Here is a 21848-nt window from a genome sequence, read left to right on the forward strand (position 1 = left end):
CCATTGTCTGTATGCCTAACGTGACCATGATTTCTCACTAAGCCTCTAAGAGTGACTGAATGTCTGTCTTCATTAAGAAAAGATGAACAACGCTAAAATGTTACAATTACCTTCTGGGTAACGATGGTGTATTTATATGAGATTTCAGTTTGTGATTAACTCACCCTGTGAAGAGGAAGAAAACGGAGAACACATATGGGCCATTTTCTATAGAAGCTTTTCCTTTACAAAGGAAATGAAAGTCATAATGAATCACCTTACCTTTTGATAGAGTTTATTTTTTTTATTTAAAATGTACAATTAATAATTAATCTGAAGTATTTTTACACTAGTCGATATAATCTAGCCACACAAAAAAAAGGCGTTAATTCCCAAGATAGATAAAGCTATAAAAAAAGCACTTAAGGTAATATTACTATTCATCTAAGTAGGTCTTTAGAGAAAATAAGCCAGTAAAAAAAAATCCCTCTTCTGATTTACTAACTCTTCAAAAAAAGGGATCAGTGACGAGCTGACCAACAGGAGCCGTGGGCCTGATCATAGACTGGAGTTGCAGCAGCACGCATCAGTCCTGGGCTCCATCTCTAGTCCTCTGGCTTTTCTCAAACAGGAGAATCGGCATGGCGCCAAACACAGCCCAAACTTCAGTGTCCACTGAGAACAGGGACCCCTATGTCCTAAAATAAGGGGATTCGATTCCAGAGCTTGGGGGTATGGTCAAGATTAGTTGACTACCATGTTTCCCTGAAAATAAGACCTAGCCAGACCATCAGCTCTAATGCGTCTTTTGCAAAAATTAATATAAGATCCAGTCTTATTTTAATATAAGACCAGGTGCAATACAATATAATGTAATATAATATAATATATTATAATACAATATGTACCGGGTCTTATATTAATTTTTGCTCCAAAAGATGCATTAGAGCTGATGGTCTGGCTAGGTCTTATTTTTGGGGAAACACGGTATATATCCTTCTGTATTCAACTTACTTTTTTTTAATGTCTTGGGCTAAGAGTGCACAATTTGTAAGGACCACAGAATGAGCTTGGGGCACTCTGATATCCTCTAGTTAACCTAAAACCGATTCTGTAATAGAAGAGTTTGCAAATTTGGCAAACACATGTGCACAATATATATATGTTTGCTTTTCTACTTCGTTAATATCATTCTTCGTATGCTTTAACTTTTAGAAAAGTACCATCCACTGGATGGTATCATAAATGAGAAACCAATCCAGCAAGTGATGAAACTAAAACACCAGGAAAAATAATTCATAATGATTAAGGAGCTGTATTGGTGAAGTGTTGGGAGAGTTGAGAAGGCATGTACACCTGTTGTTCTCAGTTTTCAGGTTGGTTTGATAGGTTTGGCTACTTTCTCCATGAGGAGAAAAGTAAACCATACTTTGATCCAATATACTAAGTTATAAAATCCTTTCAGAAACTTTCTTTATATGTTCACTGAAATACTTCAATTAAAATGTACCTTTTTAAGGCTGAAATTTATAAAGAATCCCTATTAAAGGCAAGTCCTGAATACAAGTTAGATACAAACTAACCATAAATTTAAGATTTTAAACCTATTTCTAACTTAAAGAAAGGTTAAAGCAATCTAATTTTAATTAAATATATCTATAGCAACTTAATTCCAAATCTTAAGGTTCTGCAACCCAATTTCTCATGATAAGAAAATTACTAAAACTCATCTGCATTGAATGACAATCTTCCATTCCTCTCGGCTCTCTGAATCCATTATCTGTCTCATGGGAATGAATGCTTTGCTATGACTGATGATGAGTAAGATATATAGGACAAATGATGCACTTTTTCATTTAAAAGACTAAAAAGGAAATTCACTTTAGTCTCCTTTCTGCCTAGTTTCATTAAAATCTAAATACAGCTATTATAAGAGATTTTTTTCCTAGCTCAGTTCAGTTTGACAAAAAAATCTCATGTATCATTTAAATCAATTATAGGTTCTCTGGAAATATACTTCAAAAGCTTCATTTTAACACCGCTGGCTTAAAAATAAACACACAAAATCTCACCAAAATTAATAAGCGATCAAAAAATCCTCAAAATAAGTATTAAGAAATACTATATTGTATATATAATTAGTACTAAATTGTATTCTAAGAGCCGTTTTGATTTTAGAAAGTACTTAGGAAAACATCATCATATAATTCTTTAGTTCCCAAAATACCTTTATAAAATAGAATCTTTAATCATTTATTTTATCTGAAAAGTATACAGAAATGGCCATAAGCACTTAGAATGGCATCAAAACTTGAATTTTACTTTACTACTAGATGAGCTTGGGCAGATCACCTAAGCTTACATGAGCTTAGAGACTACCCATTCCCCCTGCCAGATCTGAAGGTTATTGTCCCTCTCTTCCATCTCGGAATTTCCATGATTTCCTCCACTGCAAGATAGCTAAATCTATAAAGCACTTAAGGTAATATTACTACTCATCTCAGTAGGTCTTAGGAGAAAATAAGCCAGTAACAGATAAAACTCCTCTTCTGATTTAGTAACCCGTCAAAAAAAAGGATGAGTACCAAGTTGATTGACAGGAGCCACAGGCCTGATCACAGACTGGAGCTGCAGCCACTGGTATCAGTCTGGTCCCCTATCTGTACACAGTGTCTGGCATATAGCAGGTGCTCAATAAATACTGCTACCAAAGGCAAGGGAAGTTGGGAGGAATGGAGAAGCTGTTGAATTAAATTCCAGAACTTTCACAGTGTCTTCTAACTTAAAGGGCCCTAACAGAGTTGTGAAACAAACAGACCTAACAACAATAAAAAATTTACATACCCACATAAAACTGTATATTTAGTGATTAGGACATTTATTTAGCGATATTACAACTTTAACAAAGTAAGCACCTTATTTTAAGATTGCATTCTATAACTCTGGGGGGGGGGGGGGTGGGCGGGAAGCAAGAAAAACTGTGATCTTTATGTGCCCAGAGGTTAGATGTATTGGTAATAATATATACATTGTTTAATGGTATTTTAGAAGCCTCTGATAAATTGCTACAAATTTAATTGTTTGCTTCAAGTTGATTAAGATATTTAGTACCCACTTTCATCCCTGCTTCCTCTGGCAGTGGCTGCCTTTTTCTCTTAACCAGAGCCTATAACTGCGCCCCTCTTTCAGGACCCCAGCTCTAACTGTACCCTAATAACCAACCATCGCCCCCTTTTTCATACCTATCCTCAGAGGGCAACAACTTTCCAGTCCTGGCCCTTCCCTTGACCTTCACCAGCCTTCTCTACGAGCCCTTCGCTGAATTCTCCTGTGAAACCCTGAGCGTGTCATCTGCATCCTGCTGTTCCCTGACTAATCCAGAGGCTAAAATCCTGTGGCTCTCAAGAAAAACTCAACAGAAGAAAGTCTGTAAATGACTACCACCTGAAGACAACACCCTCATTCAGTGGAGCCAAGCACACTTATCAGTGGGCCGAGACAGCAAGGAGAAAGCAAGTTAGAGCAGCCTTGGTGAAAAACAGAACTTTCTATTAAGTGCCCAGAGTCGTCAATCTACAGATGCATGGTTCATTCACTTTCAGCCTTCATGGAGCTCTCATGTCACTTATTTCCCCCTTATTGGGAAAAACATGTTTGAAAAAACATATTTCCATCCATAAACCATTGTCTAGATTACATCTGCCCAGTATATCTGCTTCATCAAGTGGGAAGTGTATCAGGTACATTAGTCACAATAAAGACATAATTCCCTTACATTTAAGGCAGTAATTTTTAATTACACGGTCATTGCTATGTAATAACCTCTTCAAAGTATCTTCCACAATCTTTCCCTATTCTTTTGTAGGAACAATGTAAGTACTATTTAGTGATATTTCTGTACATTACAGAAATCTCTCTCGTTACAGTTCTTATGTTATAGTACATATCGTTCATTACAGAGTCAAATAGAAGACTAGGATTACACATACCTGTCCGCTTTCGAATAGCATGACCCTTTGCCACTATATTAGACTGTCCAGCTACCATAACAAAATACCACAGCCCGGTGGCTTAACCAACAAGACATGTTTCCCACAGTTCAAGAGGCTGGGAAGTCCAGGCCCAAGGTGCTGGAAGATTCGGTTCCTGGTGAGAGCCCTCTTCCTGATTTACAATCTATTACCTTTTCGCTTTGTCTTCACATGGGGGGGGGGGAGGAGGGGACAGGAGAGAGGAAGGGAAGGAGGCAGGGGGAGGAGGGGAGAGAGGGAGAGGGGGAGAGAGAGAGACAGACAGAGACAGAGACAGAGAGACAGACAGACAGACAGACAGAGAGAAGCACTCTGGTCTTCGTCTTCTTCTAAGGATCTTAATCCCATCCCATCCCCATGACTTCATCTAAGCCAAATAATCTCCCAAAGACCTCACCTCCAAACACCAGCATGTTGAAGGTTAGGGCTTCCACATATGAATTGTGGGGGACACACACATTCAGTCTTTAACAGCCACCTAAAGGAGACTCTTTCCAGCATGTTTAAATTGAGCCTTACTTTTTTCTTCTACTGAAAACCTGTATTTATATCCTAAAGTGTCCTAAGCTCCTAAATGTTTTCTTCATTGTGCCATTTTCCTTCCATGGAAATGCTTCCCAGAGAACTGCTTCATGGGGTCTTCTCTACCTTTCTCATTGTTTGTTTTCTGTGCCTGGGTTGTCCGACCTGTTTCTCTTTCCATTTTACTCCCTCCTCAGCTCAAGTCTCTGATTCCCCCATCCCATGTCTTCCTCGTTCTTGGTTCAATCCCTCATTTTTCTGGCATACATACATCACCTCCTTCAAAGGAACATTCAAAGGAACATCACATACATTCAAAGGAAGAATGTTTGCAACATAAAATTTCTCCATCCCTACCGATCTGAAAATGTCTCAAACTTGCCTAGACAGTTGATTGATAAATTGGCCAAGGAATAAGAACCAAATTGCTACCACCCCAGAAATCTAAAATAATTATTTCATTGTTCTCTACCTTCCACTCTAAGTGATAAGCCCATCTGATTCTTTTCTAGGAGACATGTGTTTTTTTTTCCTTCTCGAAGATTCTCCTAAAGAAAATATGGGTCATTGCTTGGGGTTGCATACTGCCTACTATGTGCTAGCGAAAGAGAATATGGATGTGACTTCCCCTCAGGAACATGGAATGGGAGACATGAAAAGAAAGGATAAAAGATACAACAGCAACTACTAGCAAAAAAAAAAGAAGGCAATACATAATCAACATTAAACTCTGCCCCCCAGAAACTGTGATTCAGGAGGTTTGTTATTTACCCAGGAATCTTCATTTTATCAACACCCAGGTCACCCGCGTTCAAGCGATAGATGGACCACACACTGGGGAAAAAATGTTTTAGACTTAACAAAACATGATGAAGATGAAATTGTTCTCCAGTAGTGGAAATCAAAACCCTGTTTAAAGTCAAACATAACTAATTTGCTACAATGTAGGAAAAAAATAGCAATATTTCTTACTGCTGAGTTTTCTAGAATTTTGAACAAAATAAGTAAAATTCTATAATACGTATCTCGTATAAAATGACCTAAAACTTCACAAGTTGGTAAGCTGAACCTTTAAAAAATTATTGAAACATACTTTAACAGAAGCAGGACCACTGAGCCAAACCGTTCCAGGAGGGCTTTACAACACCCGAAACACAGCACGAAAGGTGTTCTGTAGACTTACTGTAATTCAGCAGGCCTAACAGTAAGGAAACGCTACTCCGGCGATGAGAGGCTAGCGTGGAAACCACTCTACCTATTTCAAATAGAGGAACTTATTACAGGGAATTGGTTACACAGGTAACAGAAGGGCTGAGAATTCACATAGAGGACAATGAAGTAACCCAGGGGTTAGCAATAAATAGGAATGTAGGAACACTCTTAAAGGAGAGGCAGTATACCGTCACCTAGCAGCCGGGGCCACCGCAGAAACAAGGCAAGCCTTCCCGGCAGGAGCTGAGCTCCTAAAGAGAAAAGCAACAAGAACGGTAAGACACACCTGCTATAGGAGACTTGAGCAGCCTCACTTTAGAAAGAGTTCCCTGGCTTCTCCCTCCTCCCACCCTCAAGTTTTCCACTACTGTCTCCTACTAAACCAACTCAACAGAAGCAGAGGCCAAGGGAGCGTGGGAAATGTGATACGGAACAGAACGGAAAAGGGTAGGTGAAAGGATCTTAGGGCAAATAAGCAAATGAACAGTACAGCAGAATATCTGAATTTGGTAAGAACATCAACAACCAAGGCAATCCAAGAGAAGTGAAGAGCACATGTTCACATAAAATCTTGTACACAGATGTTCATGGAAGCATCATTCATAACAGCCAAAAATTGGAAACAACCCAAAATGTCCATCTGCTGAGGAATGGATAAACAAAATGTGGTATACCTATCTACACAGTAAAATATTACTCAGTCCTAAAAAGGAATGAATGATTGCTACATGCTACAAAATGAATGAACCTTGAAAACATTATAAAAAGCTCGAAACAAAAGGCTACATACTATACGAATCCATTTATATGAAATGTCCTGAATAGAGAAGGTGTGGAAGGAGGAGAATTGGGAATAACTGGCAAAAGGTGCCAGGTTTCTCTTTGGAGTGGTGAAAATGTTCTAGAATTAGACAGTGGTAATGATTGCACAACACAGTAAACATGAGGTCAGACAATTAAGTTAGTGAACTTATCCTAGAAAAAGTGCTACATACCGCATTGCTGAATAACATTATGGTCACCTTCCAAGTACTCCCCTTGGGAAGCTATGCACCGATGCCAGTGCCTAGTCCACTCTTCAAAGCAAGTTTGGAACTCTTTTTCTGGAACGTCCATCAGAGCTGTCTTACCCTTGATGTCCTGAATGTCATCAAAATGTCTTCCTTTCAGTATTTCCTTTATCTTCGGGTAAAGAAAGAAGTCACTGGGGGCCAGATCAGGGAGTAGTGAGGGTGTTCCAATACACTTATTTGTTTACTGCCTACACACTCCCTCAAAGACAGTGCCCTGTGAGCTGGTGCATTGTCGTGATGTAAGAGCCATGAATTGTTGGTGAAAAGTTCAGGTCCTCTAAGTTTTCACGCAGCCTTTTCAGCACTTTCAAATAGTAAACTTGGTTAACTGCTTGTCCAGTTGGTACAAATTCATAATGAATAATCCCTCTGATATCACAAAAGGATAGCAATATTGTTGCAACAAGTTCATGAACTTGTCAGATCTTGTATACAAAAAAATCACTGTGGTGTACACTTTGGAATGGTGATTTTTATCTCAACTTTTAAAATGTTAAAAATTAAAGAAAATAAATAACTAAGAAGTAGGAGGATATAATAAGCCTTTAAGAGTTGAGTTGAAAGCAATTTAGTCTCCATGGTTCTTGGGCAGTGACACTGCACTCTGATATCACTGTTGAAGGTCACTGATACTTGCTGAGAAAATGTGGTATTCTTTTCAGGTTATTATTCTCTAAATAATATATCTGAAGTACTTCTGCCACTGATTTACAAGCAACTAAGATGGCTAAGTCATTTTTCAGAAACCCATCATAAGAGATGGGTCTCTGGCAGTCAAAATTAATACTTGCAATTTTACATAAGGAATTACAAAGCAATAAAGAAGCAAAATTCTCCTGTTTTTCAAAATCTATTCAAGCTTAAACATACCTCCAGATTTTTCAAATAACAAAATAGTTGGACAGGAATTGAAAATGTAAAGAGCACAAGCTAGTAATAGGGAAAAGAGGGAAAGGATGTGAAGAAAGAGCTATAAAGTCAAAGCTTCACAATAAACCAGACAAAGCTTCAAGACTAATCAGTGAATTCCATTTGACCTGCTTGGTACAACTGTCTGGATAAGCCAAACAGTGCTATACACCTTTTAAGGATTTACTACATTTTTGTAACCTCTACAATGCAAAATGATATTCAGTTATCTGTGGTATAAGAAAAAAAAATACCAACAAATTACATTCAGTTGCTTTCAACATCTATCATAAGTGACAGATTCTTCGAATAATAAAATTTGAACTTAAAATGAATAGTTTAGTTGCGATCAAGAGACAGAGAATGTTGATACATGTTATCAACATGTATCAGATGTGACTATTATAAAAGAGAAGACTTCTCTACAAAAACATCTAACTGGTACAAGAGTAATATAATTAATGTATTATACCTTCTTTATGTAAGTAAATGGTGAGCTTAATAAAGTTCCTTTAATGGAGAAAATTATTAAAATTTTAAAAGACAACTGCTAAACAACAAAAATAAAATAACTTTACAGGCATTAACTACAAGAGAAAAACAACAAAACCGAAACCTAACAAAAAGTATTGTATTAACCAAACAACATAAATTTTTAACAGATATTTATGAAAAAGTAACACAAGGCTAGAAAATTATTATTTCTGTCACACAGTTCAAAATCTACTTTCTAGCATCAAGGTCTCTAACAGCAATCTCCTAAAATCCCAGGAGGTGAAAATGCTTCCCTATAAAAATAATCCCATTAGGCATTATAACAAAGCTCTCTGATCCAGCATAACTGGGGCCAGAAGTGGTACATATATTGAAAATATTGGTTAAAGCAGAGCATGACAGTCAAAATGTTGTTTTAACTTAAAACACAAACATATTCATTCATCTTCTGAGTTAAGATTACTTCATTTAACTTTAGTCCCTGCCTGAGCTTTTGTGTCATCTTTTTTGTCTGATCCTATAGCCTACAATGCAATATTTATAATTTCCAATTCTCTTGGAACAAAAAAAATAAAATGAAAGCTAAAAGGTACATGCAAAATAATCTGCATGCGAAATTGTTAGATATGCATCATTTTGGGTAGTTCACTCATGCACACTTAATTCAAAATAAGTTTTCCAACTTGTCCACACAGAGATTTTCCCAGTACTTAATAACTGTCTTTGCTGTCACACCCATAGATCATCACTTTATATGATATTATATTATGGAATTATAATGAGGAGAACTGGCATTCACAGGATTGCAGAGGGATGGGAAAGTAACTCTCTATAAGCAAACGATGTAACCAGCCAAAGAATTGCGTATGTGTGTGCAGACCACTGCCTACTACCCATGTGTGTTCAGTCTCCTGTGGGAAGCTGTCAGTATCTTTTACAGTAAGCCCGTACAGCAGAAGTAAATTCCCTAAGTCTAGTAAGTACATGTTGGTTAAGTAACCCTCCACTGTACATCTACTCCATTGAAAATGAATAATTCATCAATGAAAACAGATAAAAGGGGTGAGAGAATCAACACCAGGTTGGAAAGCTAGAGAAAGTCGTGACAACATTCTATAAAACAGCTATTGGCTGATTAGTTGTTTTAAGCTGACAGACATCAAAAGGCCATTTCTTAATTAGCATAGGTGTTGTTTCAATGAACAATCCTGAAGCCTTTTACCTCTACCTCGCAGTTTGCCACTCCTTTGCCAAAATAATATCAAGAATCCCCAGACCACCCCAGCAATGTGCTTTCTAAAAACATCACCATCTCCAGTAAGCCAAACAGAAGGGAAGCTGCTACATAAAAATTCACTGAGACGACGCACAGGGAGTTGAAAATGTCTACGTGACAAGACTCCCTGAAGTTCCACACAAATCCAGAGGTCAGTAGAGATTCCAAAGAAACCTTCTCAACAATCTGCGAAGGGAGCCTATGCTACCTACCCAAGTCCCCTCAGGCCCCAGAAAAAAGACTGTCAGGTATGTCGAATATCAAAAAATCTGGAAAGCTTACACTTTATATTATGAATATGTGTTATTTGCCACAAGGGTCATTTATATTATCACTCTCAATTTTTCATGACCCTACATAAAAAAAGATTCTGCTTCCACACGCCATGGAGACATAAGGCTTGGCCAAATTATTTGGTTAATGAAATGTCAAGTGCAAATCACATTTGCCACTCACTTCTAAGCTGAAGCTTTTGCAGACATAACAGGTTTCCTCCATTGCTGTTTCTCTGTCATGAGATCAGCATATCCCACACAGGAACTAATCCACCACCCTTGATTCTGGAAAGATTTTGACACTTGGGACGGAGCCACAGCTGATAATGTAGCCAACATGAGCAAGTAATAAGCCTTTGTTGTTCTCAGTCATCAAAATGTTGGAGTTTTTCGTAACATGCTATACCACAGGGAAAGCTCACACACAGCCACCACAGATTTAAGTTGAAGAGAATACAAAGGAGGAAGAACAATATCTTCCAACCATAAAGGACATCTAAAACAATAAATACAATCACTAATTTTCAGATCAGTGTTTCTCAAACTATCAATGGTGATGGACCAATTATCCTCTTTAAAATTGTTTTCCAGTTTATTATAGACCAATATTTAGGTAAAATATAATAAAGTGAATTATTAGAAGATTGCAATAAAAAAAAACTTTCAAAATTTAAGCCCTAATTTCTGTATTATCATTCAACAGAAATAAAATTATTCTGTCAAACTGTTATTAAAGTTTTTAAATGCTTACTCCCAATTCTGACAATATATCATCACTGCAAAACAATTACAGTACACAGAATCATACTGGTCTGCAGAGAACATTTTGAATGACACTGTTTCAGAACCTGTGGTATTAAGAAATGTAAAGGCTTTTGTGATGATGTAAAGTTGGCAACTGTATAACTGGAAGCTAAATTATAGACAAATTCATCCAGAAAATAGGCAAAATTAGCTTTAGTATCTTTCCCACTCTACAAAAATATATCTGGTTATTTTTTTTCTATAGGCATAAAAAATCAGGGTGTTTCTCCCTCATCCCCTTTTCTTTTAGTCTATCTATGATAGACATTTAGGTTACTTGAAATGTGCCTAACTCCTAGACTTTGTAATTTTAAATGAAATGTTTTCAGTTACAGCGAATAGGCACCCAATTATTTTATATTGACATATGCACTTTACTGCTTTTCTCTTCACTGTTTTCTAGCCACTGGAAAACAGCTAGTTTTCTTCAGTTATTTAGCAATCTGCAACAAACATGATTTACTTCCAAAACCCCAAGTATATTTTAAATTGCATTTACTTTTCTAAAGAATGAGTCTTTGCCGTATCAAAGATAATTAAAAGTTTTAGAAATTCATCTGGAACCTTTAGTGTACTTTATGACTTGCTCAGAAATACTTTTTTGGTGGTGTGATTATAGTCTTGATGAATGCGTCATTATATATCTACTGTCTTTCTGGGTTGCTGCAGCAGCTGCTAGCTGCTTAAAAAGCTGGTTTGTGGGGTTTGGGTGTTGTTTTTTTTTTTAATGACTAAAAGGAAAAGATATGATTGTTTCATTCATTTTCTCTCAAATGAAGAAAAAAGTGTGTGTAACATATTTAAAGTGAAATTGCTTTCCAAGTTTTAAAATGTGGATAGCAAAAGCCAGATCCGTCTCAGTTTGGGCAAAACAGAGACTACTAAAGTCATTTGACTTTTGCAAAGCTCAACTGCCTTTTGAAATTAATAAATTTTTAAGAAATAAACATTTCTTAAAAATAAGATATAGACGACACATATTAGAGTACCTTTTTAACCTTGTCATTACATTTCTGTCACACTAAATTTTCACATTCGCAATGTAGTTAGTATCTAGAGCAACCCAGTTCGACAGGTAAGATGCATATCATCATCTCTATCCCCACTGAGCCAGATGAAGAACCATGTCTGGTTCTTTGTTGGTCTGTTTGTTTTTACATGCCAAATTCATGGCAATTTCTTTCTTGAAGATCATTTACATTTGACTACTCTTAAGTAGATGTCTCTTAAAAATCTTTAGGTCGGTTGGCAAAAAAAAAAAAAATACACCAGAACAACGAGCATTTATGAGCACTATTATGAGGAAGCCCTGAGAAAAAATTTACAAGGCAGTCAATTTCAAAAATTAATAGAAGAGGAGAAAGACGCCATAACAATATGCTAAAGTATTTTGACTATATAATTTTCCATAATACAGAATTAAATCCAGACATTCTTTAATTTTAACTTCTTCTGAAAAATTATCACAAATAGAAAGCGAATCATTTAGAGAGAAAAATTCAATTAAGAAAATTTCCTTTTTCGGTTAAATATAAGCAACAATTCATACATTAGCAGAAATAAGATTTTTGTTGCTGCTGTTGGAAGACTTGTTTTATGTTATCTTTGGGGGGTTGAGGGTAGAGGTAGATACAAGAACAATGTTTTCAATTATGTATATACTTCCATGAAAGTAAAATTATGTTACTTTTTAAATCTCTGCCAACAAGGAAAGGAGCAATAGTTTTTTCAGATGCTATAGGTACACATACATAGACGTTGTGAATATCATCACATTAAATGACAAAGTAAGAAACTGAATTCTTAAAAATGATCAGCATTAAAGAGACTAAATTCTATAAAATCTTCTAAGTTTATTGCTGTTTAAGTAATCAACTGATAAATCTGAGGTCATATGAATGCATTTAAACACTTTTTTTTTAATTTTATTTTATTAGAAAAACCACTAAGAAAAATATCTTAAATATTCTTCAATTTCATTTTCTAATTAAAAATATACTATAATTTTTAGCTACTTAACATGCATTTATTACTTTTAGCTTAGTACAAATTTATACATTAGAAGACAATAGTAAAATTATCCATCACATTTTTGATTCTGAGAAAAAATTCAACAAAGAAAAATGACTTTCTTATTACTCAACTCATTTTTTGGGGAAAAAAGATTTTATGTCAATAAGGGGAAAAGAAAATACAGAATCCCTTAATTGTGTTTTTTAAAAAATATGGTTAGTTCAGTTATATAAGGACATATTTTCAGCTGTTGTCATCATCTTCAAAGTTCTGTGTTCTACAGTCATTAAGTTAATATTCATGTGTACATTTTTTCCCAAAGAAATTCTCTTAAATGCATTATTAACCCAAACTACTCTCATTTTTCAAGATTTTTTTCAAAATGTCAAAGCTTTGGGTAAGAAAAAGTTGAGATCCCATGTATAAAGAGATTCTGAGACCCTGTAACTTTGGGCAGAGAAAAAAAATTATGTATTAAAAAAAAAATATATATATATATATATACACACACACACATACATATATATGTATATATAAATGTATATATACATATATATACATATTTATATATATATATGTATAAATCCTTTCCTCTAGATAAAATAGATTGGACATTTAAATTTTCCCAGCATACTGCCTGTTTGTAACTATTTTCTATCACAATTTCATTTATCTTAGCTTTTCCAATCTCTCCAGTAAAAATAAAGGACCATTGATTAAACCATGGTTGACTGAAAATAATTGACTGAATGCTATCTCAAGGCTATGGAGAGATTTTTAAATTATGTGACATACCTTCACAAAAGGTAGGATTTTTAAAAATCAAGTTAAATTGAAAAAAAAGTTAAAAGAGTACATTGTTACATTAAAATAGACATTTAATTTTTAGTTCTCTCTTTATAAGACTCTTTAAATTATTATACTTTTAATATTTAAGCATTAAATTCTAAGTACAATTTTTAAATGTAATTCTCCAAATGCACATATGACTCAACTAATTTATAAGGCACAACTTTTAATAAATCAGTATTAGTCATTATAACAAATGTCATTTTCATATAGTCCCTTTCTCATATTTTTATGTTTCTATAACCTATTTAGTGGATTTAATCATCAATATAGAAAGAGGGTACCAAATGAAACTACCAAATTTTAACTGAGGTTCTCATAAGTAGTTCTGGTATCTTTATATAAAAAGTTAACTTGGACATTCTAAATCAATACTCTCAATCTTATAAATGGTCATAAAAACAAGTAATAAAATAGAATGCCAAAATGTGCCTTGGATATAGGTTGATGTCTAAATGGTCTATTAAAAAAAAAAATCTAGTAATTAAGGTAGTTGCATAAAGAAAACAGAGAAATAAGCATGTTTCTGTATAAGAAAAAAAATAATAACAATTTTAATAATAATTTAAGTAAAATGTCTCCTATCCTCAAAATACAGTTCATAATTATCACCAGGCCAAGCTAATTTGAATCAGCAGAACACACAATCTTTCTGAAAACTTTCCATGAAGTTTTCAGTAACTCAAATAACTTAGGGAGCTGACACCATCTAATTTGGGGGACTGCACAGATTTATTTTAAGTCCTTTTCACCTGTGCTTTCCAATAAGGGAGCCAGTAGATACTTGTGGTTATTGAGCACTTGAAATGAGGTTTTGTACAACAGAGAAACTGAATTTTTAATTTTATTTAATTACTTTATTAAATTTTAAATTTAAAACTATTGCTCAATTTAGTTACTAAAATTTTTCGTTATGTTTGGAAACATTTGGGTACGTACTTTTAAACTAAAAATTTTATTAAATCTAAATTTACATCAAGTATTTCCAATGAAAAATTACCAGATTTACAAGACACAGTACAAAATAATGAAAATATCTCATTAAAATTTTTAAATTGGTTACATGTTAATATTTTGATTACTGGGTCAAACAAAATTTAACCTTACTAAGATTCATTCAACTATTCTTCTTCCACTTTTTTAACACACTTTGTAAAAATTTTGAATTACATAAGTCACTTGCATTGTATTTCTATAGGAGCATTTTGCCTTGGGCAGTACTTATAAAACCAAACCATTTTTAAAGTCAGGTTCCTTGGGGTATAATTCACATGCAATAAACCTCACTCTTCTACAAGTACAGTTCTATAAATTTTGACAGATGTACACAGTCATGTAACCACCACCAAAATCAGGACATAATTCATTTTCATCACCCTGAGAAGTTCCCTCATGCTCCTCTGTAATTAATTCATACATCCTAACCCAAAACTGTGACAACTCTGTTTTCCGTCCCTATAGTTCTGCTATTTACAGAAAGTCATATGAATGAAATAAATACTACACCGCTGTATGGTACTAAAGGAGTATTACCATTTCTGATATTTCCTTTCCTTGTATTGTGATTATTTTGCCAAGGCCAGTTTTTCCAGTTATACACTTCAAAACTCCGCTTTCTTCCTTTCGTTATTATAGTAATTTATTTATACTTTCAGAATAAAATTAAACAGACTGCATTATAGTTTCTTAATTACAGGTCCTTCCACCCACTAGATTGTGAATCAGAAGGCTCACTTCTACAACCATTGTGCCTTCCATTGGATTAACTGTCTAGTGAAATTAATAGTGCAGATAACAAGAGTGAGAAGATATTTCCCATTGTGTTATAAAAAAGGGGAAAGGAAAAAAAATTAAGTGATGAAGACATTTACCCTCTAAATTAGATGTCTACTTTGACTGAGGTCTCAAAAAAGGAGATTAAGCTATGCAGGATAAAGAACTACAAGGCCAGCTAACTAGGTGCAAATGCTAGTGAATGTTTAACCTATACCAACATTTTTACCCAGATTGTTATTGTTTTTTCCAGAGCTTGCTAACAAAGTTGACTAAATTTAGACTAGTCTACCTAACACTGTTTCTCTCATCAACTGCTATTTCTGGTTACATGATTTTACAGAACATGAAGTTTTTCAGGAACACATACATCATATTACAGTAGAAACACCTGTAACTGCATGACAGTAATGATTTAATAAATACTAAGGCTCTACCTGAAAAGTGGGATATTTTTAATCATTAATCTTCATATAGTTAAATATATAAAATATAACAAGTCTATATTTTAAATAGATAAATAAAATACTACTCCTGATTTTAATGCTTTCAAAGTACTTACTGAAGTCTCCAGTTAGAAAAACTCCTTCTGCTCCAGGGGCCCATTCTTTGCAGTATAAACCACCATCAGCATCTTTGTGGATGCCAAATGATTCATAACCTCTGGAAAACTTATCGATACCACCTTCGTTCTGTCCAATGTCGTTCAAAGCCTGGTTAAACAGTTTATACCTACAAAAAGTGCGAAAGAAGGCAGTTAAAAAATGTAATTGTCTTCCAGAAAAGCTACTGCAATTAAGTGGCTGCTTTAGTCTTATTTGGAAAAAAGGAAAAAGATATCATTAAAGAGAATTAATGTGAATAATTTCATTTATTTGTAGAAGTATCCTAGTAGGATAAAATTGTTCTTATCTTAAATAAACTGAACTAATCTAACTTTTTTTGCAATTTCAAGCATTTTGGTATAAGAAAGGAAATACGATGATTATGTTATTCCACAAAAATTTTTAAATCAGCATGATAGCTCCCAGATAAGAAAAAGCTAAAGGAGTTCATCACCACTAAACCAATATTACAAGAAATGTTAAAGGGACTTCTCTAAGAAGAAAAAGGGAGGAAAAAAAAGTATGAATAATAAAATAGTAATAACTATGTACCTATCAATAATCACTTTAAATGTAAATGGATTAAATGTTCCAATCAAAAGATATAGGGTAACTGAATGAATAAGAAAATAAGACCCATAAATATGCTGTCTACAACAGACCCACTTCAGATTGAAAGACACATAGACTGAAAGAATAGAGAAGGAAAAAGATATTTCATGGGAATGGAGATGAAAAAAAAAGCTGGGGTAGCAATACTTATAAGAAACAAAGAAGGACATTTCATAATGATAAAGGGATCAATCCAACAAGACAATATAACCCTTGTAAGCATTTATACACTCAACACAGGAGCACATAAATATACAAAGCAAATATTGACCAACATAAGGGAAAGATTGACAGTAATACAGTCATAATAGGGGACTTTAACACCCTATTGACACCAATGGACAGATCTTCCAGACAGAAAATCAACAAGGAAACGGCGACCTTAAGTGACATGCTAAACCAGATGGATTCAGTTGATATTTTTAGAGCATTAATCCCTAAGCAACAGAATATGCATTATTTTCAAGCACAAATAGAACATCTAAGATAGACTACATGCTAGGCCACAAAATAAGTCACAACAAATTTAAGACTGAAATCATATCGAGCTTCTTATCTGACCACAATGGTATGAAACTAGAAATCAATTACAAGAAAGAAATGGAAAAACACACAAACACATGGAGGTTAAATAACATGCTACCAAACAATGCGTGGGTCAATAAGAAGAATAAAGAAGAAATCAAGAGAGACCTTGAGACAAACAAAAATGAAAACACAACGACCCAAAATCCATGGGACACAGCGAAAGCAGTCCTAAGAAGGAAATTCATAGCAATGAAGGCCTACCTAAAGAGACAAGAAAAATCTCAAATTACAATCTAACCTTATACTTAAAGGAGCAAGAAAAAGAACAGCAAGCAAAGCCCAAGTGAGTAAAAGGAAATAATAAAAATCACAGTGGAAATAAACAAAATAGAATTTAAAAGAATAAAATAAAAAAATACAAGAGATCACTAAAACCAAGAGTTGGTTCTTTGAAAAGATAAACGAAACTGATAAACTTTTAACCAGACTCATCAAGAAAAAAAGAGGAAGGACCCAAATAAATAAAATCAGAAGTAAAAAAGAAGAAATGACACTACCACAGAAATACAAAGTTTGTAAGAAAACAATATAAACAATTATATGCCAACAAATTGGACAATCTGGAAGAAATGGATAAAGTCCTAGAAACATACAATTTTACAAGAATGAATCCAGAAGAAACAGAAAATCTGAGCAGATCGATTACTACAAATGAAATTGAGTCAGTAATCAAAAAACTCCCAACAAACAAAAGTCCTGGACCAGATGGCTTCACAGGTGAATTTTACCAGACATTCAAAGAAGAATTAAAACCTCTCCTTTTCAAACTATTCCAAAAAATTCAAGAGTAGCGGAGGCTCCCAAGCTCATTCTATGAAGCCACCATTATCCTGATTCCAAAACCAGACAAAGACAATACAAAAAACAAATAAACAAATTATAGGCCGATATCCCTGATAAAGATGGATGTAAATATCCTCAACAAAATATTAGCAAACTAAATTCAACAATATATTAAAAAGATCATATGCCATTACCAAATAGGATTTATTCCTGGGGTGCAAGTTTGGGTCAACACCCACAAATCAATTAACATGATACACCACATAAACAAAATGAAAGATAAAAATCATATACATATAGATTTAGAAAAAGCATTTGACAAATTCAGCATCCATCAATCCAACATCCAAACACTCAGTAATCTGGGAATACAAGGAACATACCTCAACATCATAAAGGCCATATATGACAAACCCACAGTTAAGATCATACTCAAAAGGGAAAGCTAAAAGTGCTTTCCTTAAGATCAGGCACAAGATAAGGATGTACACCTTTATTCAACATATTAGAAGTCCTAGCCACATCTATCTGACAAGAAAAAGAAATAAAAGACATCCAACTGGTAAAGAAAGTAGTAAAACTGTCATTACCTGCAGATAAGATGATATTATACATAGGTAAGTCCAAAGATTCCACCAAAAAATCATTAGAACTGATAAACAAATTCAGCAAAATAGCAGGATACAAAATGAATATTCAGAATTTGGCTGCATTTTTAGACACTAATAATGAAATATCAGAAAGAGAAATGAAGAAAACAATCCCATTTACAATTGCATCAAAAAAAATAAATAAATAAAATACCTAGGAATAAATTTAACCAAGGAGGTAAAAGACCTGTATTTGGATAATTATAAGACATTGAAGAAAGAAACTGAAAGAGATACAAATAAAAAGAAGCATATACTGTGCTCATGGATAAGATTTAACATCATAAAACATCCATACTGCACAAAGCAATCTATAGACTCAGTATAATCCCTATCAAAATACCAATAGCATCTTCCACAGAACTAGAACAAATCATCCTAAAATGTATATGGAACCCCAAAAGACCCTGAATAGAGACAGCGATCCTGAGAAAGAACAATGCTGGAGGTATCACGCTACCTGATAGCAAACTATACTACAAGGCTACAGTAATCAAAACAGCATCATACTGGCATAAAAACATAGACATTGATCAATGGAACAGAACAGAGAGCCCAGAAATAAATCCACACTTTTATGGTCATTTAATCTACAACAAATGAAGCAAGAACATACAATGTGGTCAAGGGAGTCTGTTCAGGAAATGGTGTTATGAAAACGGGAAGATGCATGCAAAAAAATGAAACTGCATCACCTTCTTACAGCATACACAAGAATAAACTCAAAATGGATTAAAGACTTAATGTAAGACTTAAAACCATAAAACTCGTAGAAGGTAGTAAACTCTTTGACATTGCTCTTAATAACATTTTCTCTATCTCCTTTGGCAAGAGAAACAAAAGAAATAATAAATAAGTTGGACTACAGCAAACTAAAAAGGTTTTACACAACAAAGGAAACAATCAACAAAACAAACAACTTACCAAGATACTCACTTACATCAATAAGGGGTTAATATCCAAAATTTATGAAGAACTCATACAATTTAACACCAAAAAAAAATCCAATTTTAAAAATGGGCAGAGGACCTGAATAGACATTTCTCCTTCCAAAGAGGACATACAGACGGCAAACAGACATATGAAAAGATGTTCAACATCACTAATCATTAGAGAAATGCAAATTAAAACCACAATGAGATATCACCTCACACCTGTCAGAATGGCTGTCATGAATAAATCAACAAACAACTGTTGGTGAGGGTGTGGAGAAAAGGGAACCCTTGTGCACTGCTGGTGGGATTGCAAATTGGTGCAGCCACTATGGAAAACAGTATGAATGTTCCTTAAAATTGAACAGCCTACAGGAGCCAGGCAGATTATCATGAATATGAGGAGCTGGCCCTAAGTAAGAAACACAAAAGTGAGAACCTGATGAATTTAAAAAAAAAAGGAAAGAAAGAGACATGATCAGTGAGGATTGCCTTTGAGTATGGAAAACAATGCAGAGAGGAACTCTGGTGAGTTGGAGAGTACAAACCCCATGGAAAAAAAGCAACAGGGTCTATTTGATAGGTACAGCCCATTGTTACCAAACATGCTTAGCCAAGTCAGATAATTATTTAAGAACCAAAAAAATTCCAGACTTATCTATGAACTCTCCTTATTTTAAACATTGGCAACTGTTTCAAAAACTTAAAATACTGAACTGAACAAAAAAACTTGATCTAAAGATCTGCTAAGATACTAGTAGGCAAACTTTCTCATACTTTTAAGTCCTATGAGAAAAATGTTTGTTTTTTGTTTGTTTTACATCTTACAGATATCACTCAGCTACAACTCTTGGTGTCTGAAAGCTCCAATCTGTATTAAACCACGTAAGTGATAACATTGAAAAGATAATCAAACAGTAAGGAATAATGAAAAAAATTAATTTGAACAGGGTAAAAAAAAAAAAAAATATATATATATATATATATATACACACACACAGCAAATGATTATCACATTTATGTAACCTCCAAAAGTTTATCTTTTTTAATTAGCAATTTTCCATGTGCGATGATGATACATTTTATATATATATATATATATATATATATATATATATATAAATATATATAGTCGATGTGAGTCTAATATCTTAAAAACGCATTTTTAGATTTATTTGAGGTTTAAATTTTTTTAAAGTAATCATTTTTAAGAAGCTTCATAAAATACGTACAAATGTCCCATTACTAAAAATTCAACAGAAACGGAATTATAGCATTATATTACTTTAACTAAGTATCTTGACTTCCCTCAAGGTCGGCCCTGTAGCTTCTGATACAGAAATACACATTCCACTTTGAAATCACTATGGTTCAAAAAAGAAAATGCCTGAGGATATGGCAAGCTTATCATGCCGGAGCCGGAGCCCTCTCCTACGACAGTTGTCTCTTTTAATATTTTGTTATGAATTTATAGGATATTTAAAAACTAGGCCAGATTGTCGGTAACCAAGAACACAAAATGAAGTTAGTATAGCAACTAGAATTTCGTACAGATATAAAACATTACAAATAGTATCATATTTGATCTCTACGTTGATGTTTTTAACCCTCTTTTTTACAAAGAAAGAAAGAGAGGCACAAATCATGTCCAAGGTCACGAACGTGGTAAGCAATAGACACTCAGCATCATTCATCACAAAGGGTATACTCTGAGTACATCGACAAAATCTCAAATCAAAGTCAGATTTCCCTGTTAAAGAAAGCCATTTAAGTTTTACTCATAAGGAGGCTATTAATCTTATGATTAAGAGAATCAGTTTAGTCTCGAAATAAACAATGTAGATTCAAATCCTAATTCTGTAACATAATGTATGTGACCTTGAACAAGTCACTTATTCTCCCTTTTCCTTAATCTTTTCCCATGTTGAGTGGAGGAAACCTCATCAGTTATAAGGAATCAATGAAATCACACTGAGAGTCATTCCCACAGCAGCTAGCTAGCAAATGTTCAGTAATTGTCAGCTGCAACCTTCCTCCGCCTCAGTGAGGGACAATGCTAGAGTACTTTTGAATGTAGCTTTTTTTTTTTTATTTATAACACTTATCTACATATCAGTTAATTACCAGCAAACATTAAGGATTTTCCCCTCAAATTCCAAAAGTGTTTAAGAATCCTTACCATTGTTTTCCCACTATAAAAAATTACAAATCTAGGCATTCTGACACATACAAGGTACTCCATATTGACTTGAATGTAAGGATTATGGAAAGTTTGTAAGAAAATTAAGTAGATTGTGCTGACCATGAAAAAAGAAAAAAGAAATTACTTTAGGGAACTAGCAAGAGATAACTTTTGGGGATAAAAATGAAAGAAGCTAAAACCTTTGCTCTCCTGAAAAACACTTCATCCCAGATCCCTCCTGAAGTTCTAATTTCAGGCAGGATTGTAAACACAGGAGATATGTCA

General features: G+C 34.2%; 1 protein-coding gene across 1 annotated transcript in view; it reads right to left on the reverse strand.

Annotated features, from left to right (window-relative positions):
* Positions 1-21848, reverse strand: part of GBE1 (1,4-alpha-glucan branching enzyme 1) — a 253230-nt gene that overhangs the window by 186389 nt on the left and 44993 nt on the right. The window contains 1 exon segment of the mRNA XM_033134959.1: positions 15774-15943. Within this exon segment, the coding sequence (XP_032990850.1) occupies positions 15774-15943 (170 nt within the window).

Source organism: Rhinolophus ferrumequinum, chromosome 2 (genome assembly GCF_004115265.2).
Source record: "Rhinolophus ferrumequinum isolate MPI-CBG mRhiFer1 chromosome 2, mRhiFer1_v1.p, whole genome shotgun sequence".
Classification (NCBI taxonomy): domain Eukaryota; kingdom Metazoa; phylum Chordata; class Mammalia; order Chiroptera; family Rhinolophidae; genus Rhinolophus; species Rhinolophus ferrumequinum.